General features: G+C 47.9%; 1 protein-coding gene across 1 annotated transcript in view; it reads left to right on the top strand.

Annotated features, from left to right (window-relative positions):
- tbc1d32 (TBC1 domain family, member 32) overlaps positions 1–7,500 on the top strand; it is a gene marked incomplete at both ends in the record, with an annotated part of 78,331 nt that overhangs the window by 8,607 nt on the left and 62,224 nt on the right. Inside the window, 5 exons of the mRNA XM_080527427.1 lie at positions 487–590; positions 1,280–1,341; positions 1,771–1,945; positions 2,323–2,382; positions 4,525–5,404. Of these exons, the coding sequence (XP_080383553.1) occupies positions 487–590; positions 1,280–1,341; positions 1,771–1,945; positions 2,323–2,382; positions 4,525–5,404 (1,281 nt within the window). The remainder of the gene's footprint in view (positions 1–486; positions 591–1,279; positions 1,342–1,770; positions 1,946–2,322; positions 2,383–4,524; positions 5,405–7,500) is intronic.

Genomic DNA, 7,500 nt, shown 5'->3' with positions numbered 1-7,500 from the left:
TAAATACATAATTCTGACAGTTGACAAAGTGACGAGTGCGCAAGGCCAGGGCGCAACATGTTGCTGGCTGGTCGGCTGGTTCCCTGTTTTGTCTTTACGTGCACAGCTATTTCGCTAGCAAACACGAAAACTAAGCTTATTTGCAGTACAGCGCCACCAGGGCTAGGGTTAAATAGCGCCCCCGCCACCACGTCGGCGCAATGCCGCAATTGCAGTTAGAAATTACAGAAATCCACGCTTGTAGTGCAACGCTTGTAGAAAATACGACCGTCAGAGTTTTGTCGAGAGCTGGAGGGGGCAAGAAATATGACGGAGATGTGCCACCTCATAATTCTCTATGCAGGAAAAACCCTGCTATTATTCGGCGGTACACATTCGGTCTTTTTACACATTCGGACGAATACATTTGGTGGCCGAACCTTCAGTGCATCCCTGGTTTCATGTGACGTCGTGTTGATGAAGTGTATTATGTCTGTTGATGCGTAGCAAAAAGTCTGGAGTCGGACTTCCTGTACCATAAACTGAGACTTCCTGTCGGGTCGGCTGGCCTTGACGTCAACAGTCCTGACATCACACGTCTCCTCAAACAGGTCAGAGCAGCGCCTGTCCTCGCCACCTACACCCAGCAACATCTATTATACAGTATATATATAAAATATATTATATTATATATATATTATTGTTTCATTGTGTTATACCTCTACACATATTAACTCAAACAATCCAGACAAATCCAGACAAAATCTAAACATTAAAGTCCATATGTAAATAAAGTTATGTGTAATAAAGTGGAATGAAACAGGAAAACAGTATTGAACACACTAAGAAAAAGCATGGCCCAGTCAATCACCTGACTAAAACCCAATTGAACATTTGTGGAAGCATCTGAAGATCCAGATTCACAAGAGGGCACCCCGCAATCTTCAAGATTTAAAGACAATCTGCGCAGAGGAAATGGCCAAAATCACACCTGAATACTGCGGGCGATTAGTTACTTCATACAGAAAGAGCCTTGAAGCTGTGCCTTACAAACAAAGGCTTCTCCACTAAGTATTGAATTAATTTCAGTTAGTGTGTTCAATACTTTTTTCCTTTATTGCACATAACTTTATCTACATATGGACTTCAATGTTTAGATTTGTTGTCTTGATTGTTGAGATAATAACAAAGTCTGGTGCAAATTTCACTTGATTAGGCTCATTGGAAATACATTTACTGGACAGAATTTTGACGTGTTCAATACCTATTTCCCCCACTTGTTCTGTGTCTGTTCATGCAGATGCGGCTGATGAATGACTTTCAGAAGGAGGTGACGACATTCTGGATCCGCCACCCAGAGAAGTAAGACCTTGTGTTCTAGGGGTGTTACCATGGGAACCTCGTGTTCTAGGAGTGTTACCATGGGAACCTTGTGTTCTAGGGGTGTTACCATGGGAACCTCGTGTTCTAGGAGTGCTACCATGGGAACCTCGTGTTCTATGAGTGCTACCATGGGAACCTCGTGTTCTATGAGTGCTACCATGGGAACCTCGTGTTCTAGGGGTGTTACCATGGGAACCTTGTGTTCTAGGGGTGTTACCATGGGAACCTTGATGCCAACAGTGGTTTATGATCTAGGAGTGTTACCATGGGAACCTCATGTTCTAGGGGTGTTACCATGGGAACCTTGACACCAACAGTGGGTTATGTTACCATGGGAACCTTTCAGATTCTGTTAGATTCAATCTGGTCGGCCATCTTGATGAGTCATCCTGTCCTCTCCTGTCCCAGGTACATGGAGGAGATTATAGAGAGCACCTTCTCCCTGCTGGCCCCCCCCCAGGACCACAGGCTGGCCCCCCAGGACCACGAGCTGCTCGCCCCCCCGGGGACAGACGAGGCCCTGGAGCCCGTCCACCTGCTGGCCCTGCTGGACATCAGAGCCACCTGGTTCCAGAAGTGGATGGTGAGGACTGACCCCAACTGACCCTTAACCCCCTAACCCCTAACCCCTAACCCGTAACCCCTAACCTCTAACACCTAACACCTAACCCCTTACCCTTACCCTGCCTTGACAGTTATTATTATATTTTTTCCTCTTCTTCTGTTCTATACTCTTCTGTATCCTTCTATACTCCACTGCAGAGTGTAGTATCTCAGTGTATGTTAATAAGAGGACCAAGTGTTCACACTTTCACATGTCATCCATTGGATTACTGTTTTTACTCGATCCATGAATAAACTCAATCAATCAATCAATCAGCGTGGTTATGATGATAATGATGATGAGGATGATGATGATGATGATGATGATGATGATGACGTCACTCCTCTCTCCTCCAGCATGGTTACTACAGCAGGACTGTGGTGTTCAGGCTGCTGGACAGGAAGTACAAGTCTCTGGTGAGTGAATGACTGGCTGGCTGACTGATAGGGGTTTCACACCGGCAAAGAACCGTGCCAGTTCGCGTTCGCGTTCGGAAACCTCCAAACGTTGGCGCTGTCTGGCGAACGATACACTGGTATGAACGCGGGCTTGTTCGCCAGACAGCGCCAACGTTCGGAGGTTTCCGAACGCGAACGCGAACCGGCACGGTTCTTTGCCGGTGTGAAAGCCCTATCACTGACCGACTGACTGGCGGACTGACTGGTTGACTGACTGGCTGACTGACTGGCTGACTGACTGGCTGACTGACTGGCTGACTGACTGACTGGTTGACTGACTGACTGACTGGCTGACTGGCTGACTGGCTGAATGGCTGACTGACTGACTGACTGGCTGACTGACTGACTGGCTGACTGGCTGACTGACTGGTTGACTGACTGGCTGACTGACTGACTGACTGACTGGCTGACTGGTTGACTGACTGACTGACTGGCTGACTGACTTGTTGACTGACTGACTGACTGACTGGTTGACTGACTGGCTGACTAACTGGCTGACTGACTGGCTGACTGACTGGCTGACTGACTGGCTGGCTGACTGGCTGATTTACTGACTGACCTACTGACTCAGCATGTTAATACTACTGTAGTGCTGTTCCAATGAATCAGGACAAATTCCCTGGCTGGCCCGCTCTCCAGAAAAGTTATCTATTAAAACTTCATTTTTCATCGACTCGTTGCTTTTCTTCCCCTCATAAAAAAAGTAGTTACCACGACGCCGTGAGGTCTGCTCTTTAACGAGGTCCGACCAGCAAGGTGTTGATGACGCCAGACACACACACACAACTCACACACACACACACACACACACACAACCCACACACACAACCCACACACACACACACACGTCCAGTCTCGCTTCGGCCCTATCGTTCACCATGACAAACGACTTGGCACCGTCGCACCGCGGTGTCCCACGCTGGCCAGCGCCGGGGCGTTAATTGCCCCTCTCTGCGTCCGCTCGCTAGCCTAACGCCGGCCTCGCGGGGCGACCATGACGGATGAGGAGGCAGATTACACCCCTTATTACTCTGGTGCTCCGAGGCCGCGGTGGCCTGGGAGGGAGGGAGGGAGGGGCCTCCGCGCCGTGATGACTACCAGCCAGGCCACGTCCGCCCCGCCGCCCCACCGGTGGTGATGGGCAGGCAGGCCGTCTCTAGGCTGTCTGGGTCCGCTCTGTTAGACAGGCGGCCCTGAGTGGGAATTGTAATAATAATAATAATCAGACTTTATTAATCTGTTTAAACGGAGACGGTTCTTCTGGTTGTCGTCGCCCCCTCCGAAAGATAAGTGACTGAGATTAGTGATCCCTCTCTCTCTCTCCCTCTCTCCCTACCTACCTCTCTCTTCTTTCCCCTACCTACCTCCCTCTCTCTCCCTCTCTCCCTACCTACCTCCCTCTCTCTCCCTCTCTCTCTCTCCCTCTCTCCCTACCTACCTCCCTCTCCCTCTCTCCCTACCTACCTCCCTCTCCCTCTCTCCCTACCTACCTCCCTCTCTCTCCCTCTCTGTTCCCTCTCTCCCGCTCTCTCTCTCCCTCTCTCTCTCCCTCTCTCTCTCCCTCTCTCTCTGTCTCTCTCTTTCCCTCTCTCCCTCTCTGTTCCCTCCCTCCATCTCTCTCTCTCTCCCTCTCTCTCCCCCTCTCTCCCTCCCTCCCTCCCTCCCTCTCTCCCTCTCTCTCTCCCCGTGGTGTCATTACTAAACATGATGAATGTGGCTCTGCTCCACTCCAGTGTGTCTGCACCAGGGGGAGGTCCGTGGAGGTAAACATGGGATGTCATTGTAAGACATGGGATGGAAGAGGGAATGGGATCAAACACTGTTCGTTCCGATCACTGCCTCTGCCAGCCTCCCGGCCTTATAACACTTATTATTACTAATAAATAAATAAATACAAATATATATTTTATTATTATTATAGAAGAAGAAGAAGGAATAATAATAATAGAAGAAGAAGAAGACGAAGAAGAAGAAGAAGGAATAATAATAATAATAATAATAATAATAATATGATGTAATAACAACAACAACAACAACAACAACAACAACAATAACAGAATATAATAATGTAATTCATGTTTGTGATTTCCTGATTGCCAGATTGTAGCAGCGCTGCAGCAGTGTGTCTCCTTCTACGAGTCATGTGACCAAACAGAAGGGCTCACGCACGCCATGGAACACCACCGCATCATCGCCACGGAACACCACCACATCAGTAAGCTCTTCTTCACTAAGCTGTTCTTCACTAAGCTGTTCTTCACTAAGCTGTACTTCACTAAGCTGTTCTACACTAAGCTCTTCTTCACTAAGCTGTTCTACACTAAGCTGTTCTTCACTAAGCTGTTCTACACTAAGCTGTTCTTCACTAAGCTGTTCTACACTCAGCTGTTCTACACTAAGCTGTTCTACAGTAAGCTGTTCTTCACTAAGCTCTTCTACACTAAGCTCTTCTTCACTAAGCTCTTCTTCACTAAGCTGTTCTACACTAAGCTCTTCTTCACTAAGCTGTTCTTCACTAAGCTGTTCTTCACTAAGCTCTTCTTCACTAAGCTGTTCTTCACTAAGCTCTTCTTCACTAAGCTGTTCTTCACTAAGCTGTTCTTCACTAAGCTCTTCTTCACTAAGCTGTTCTTCACTAAGCTGTTCTTCACTAAGCTCTTCTTCACTAAGCTGTTCTTCACTAAGCTGTTCTACACTAAGCTGTTCTACACTAAGCTGTTCTACACTAAGCTGTTCTTCACTAAGCTGTTCTTCACTAAGCTGTTCTACACTAAGCTGTTCTTCACTAAGCTGTTCTTCACTAAGCTGTTCTACACTAAGCTCTTCTTCACTAAGCTGTTCTACACTAAGCTGTTCTACACTAAGCTGTTCTTCACTAAGCTGTTCTTCACTAAGCTGTTCTTCACTAAGCTGTTCTTCACTAAGCTGTTCTACACTAAGCTGTTCTACACTAAGCTCATGGAGCATCATGGAACACATTGTGATGGTTTTATTAACATTTTAGACATTTAGCAGAAGCCTTTATCCAAAGCGACTTACAACAAATACATTTGTCTAAGTAAGTGAATCTTCTATCCATCAGTCATTGTAAGAAAAACAAATCTATGAGACCAGGGGCCAATTATAAATGGCAGTCGTCGTGCTAGAAGAAGGCATTATGACACTGGGGAAACAGTGCAGGGGGGGGTAGAGGGTAAGTAGATGCCTCAGGAGGGAACGTTCAGGTGTAGCCTGAAGAGATGGAGGTCTTCAGTCTACGGTGGAAGATCGTCGAAGATCGTGACTCTGCAGTCCTGATAGCGGTGGGGAGCTCTTCTCTGTTCGCTGATAAGAGCCGTCTTTCTGCCGGAGGTGAAGATGTTCCTCCATCCCTCCCTCCCTCCCTCCCTCCCCGAAGTCTCGCTGGACCCAGACGGCTGTACTTTCACCAGAGAAAGAGGGATGGTCAGGGAGGAGGGAGAGAGAGAGGGAGGGGGTGAGGGAGATAAGGAGGGAGGGCGGGGGGGGAGGGAGAGAGGGAGGATTCCTGTAGACTTGTCTTAGGAACGTGGCTGGTGTTATCAGCTGTAGGCCCACTGTTTGCTTTGGGAGCTTGGAGGGAGGGGGAGAGGGAGAGGGAGAGGGAGGGAGAGGGAGAGGGAGAGGGAGAGGGGGAGAGGGAGAGGGAGAGGGAGGGAGAGAGGCGAGAGAGAGACAGAGAGAGAGAGGGAAGGAGAGAGAGAGGGGGAAGGAGAGAGAGAGGGGGAGAGAGAGAGGGAGAGGGAGAGAGGGAGAGGGAGGGAGAGAGGAGAGAGAGAGAGACAGAGAGAGGGAGGGAAGGAGAGAGAGAGAGGGAAGGAGAGAGAGAGGGGGAGAGAGAGAAGGAGAAAGAGAGAAAGAGGGAGAGGGAGGGAGGGAGGGAGAGGGAAGGAGAAGGAGAGAAAGTGGTGTTATCTGCTGTTGGGCCAGCTGTCTTCCTGCCTTCCTGCTGGACCACAGAGACCCCAGGACCTTGACCTTGGACCCTATTGGACCAGCAGATTAACTGACCCTTACACACACATATATGTAGGCCTTACACACACAGATACAGGCCTTACACACACAGATACAGGCCTTACACACAGGTATAGGCCTTACACACATATATAGTCCTTACACACACAGATACAGGCCTTACACACAGATACAGGCCTTACACACACATATGTAGGCCTTACACACACAGATACAGGCCTTACACACACATATGTAGGCCTTACACACACAGATATATGCCTTACACACACAGGTACAGGCCTTACACACACAGATACAGGCCTTACACACAGATACAGGCCTTACACACACAGATATAGGCCTTACATACACAGATATGGGCCTTACATACACAGATATAGGCCTTACACACACAGATACAGGCCTTACACACACAGATACAGGCCTTACACACACAGATACAGGCCTTACACACACATATGTAGGCCTTACACACAGATATGTAGGTCTTACACACACAGATACAGGCCTTACACACATACATATAGGCCTTACACACACAGATATAGGCCTTACCCAAATGTTTGGGAACCCTTTTTGGATTATTCTTTGTTACCTTTTGAGAAGATGATTACTAAGGCCCAAGACCACGGTGATTTACTCGTTGGGGCTTCAATGAGTCAGGTGAATATAATTCCAGGGTTGAACTATATATTCCGAAGTAACTCCATGCCTTCTAAAGTATCCGACTGCGGTGGCTGTTGTGTCTGGTGTTAAAAACCATGAACAGTTGTCCAATGATGTCAGAATCAATTTACTTCCACCATCAAGGAGAAGGCTACACAAAACTCTCGTTTCAAACTAACCATTTTCACTGTCAGAAACATCATCAGACCATGGAAAGTAGAAGTGGTAGAACAATTGAGGTCAAGGCAAGACCAAGAAACATTTCTGATAGAATGGCCGGAGATCTGGTGAGAAATGCTCAGAAGAACCCACACATCACTTCAAAAGAGCTGCAAAAAAGAGTAGCAGACACCGGTCTAGTTGTTCACAGGACAACAATACAGACCTCAACACAAAATTAAGGGTCTGAAG

Source organism: Nansenia antarctica (genome assembly GCF_963989245.1).
Source record: "Nansenia antarctica genome assembly, chromosome: 3".
Lineage (NCBI taxonomy): Eukaryota > Metazoa > Chordata > Actinopteri > Argentiniformes > Microstomatidae > Nansenia > Nansenia antarctica.
Note: the sequence above shows the minus strand (reverse complement) of the source record. Positions and strands in the feature narration are given on the sequence as shown.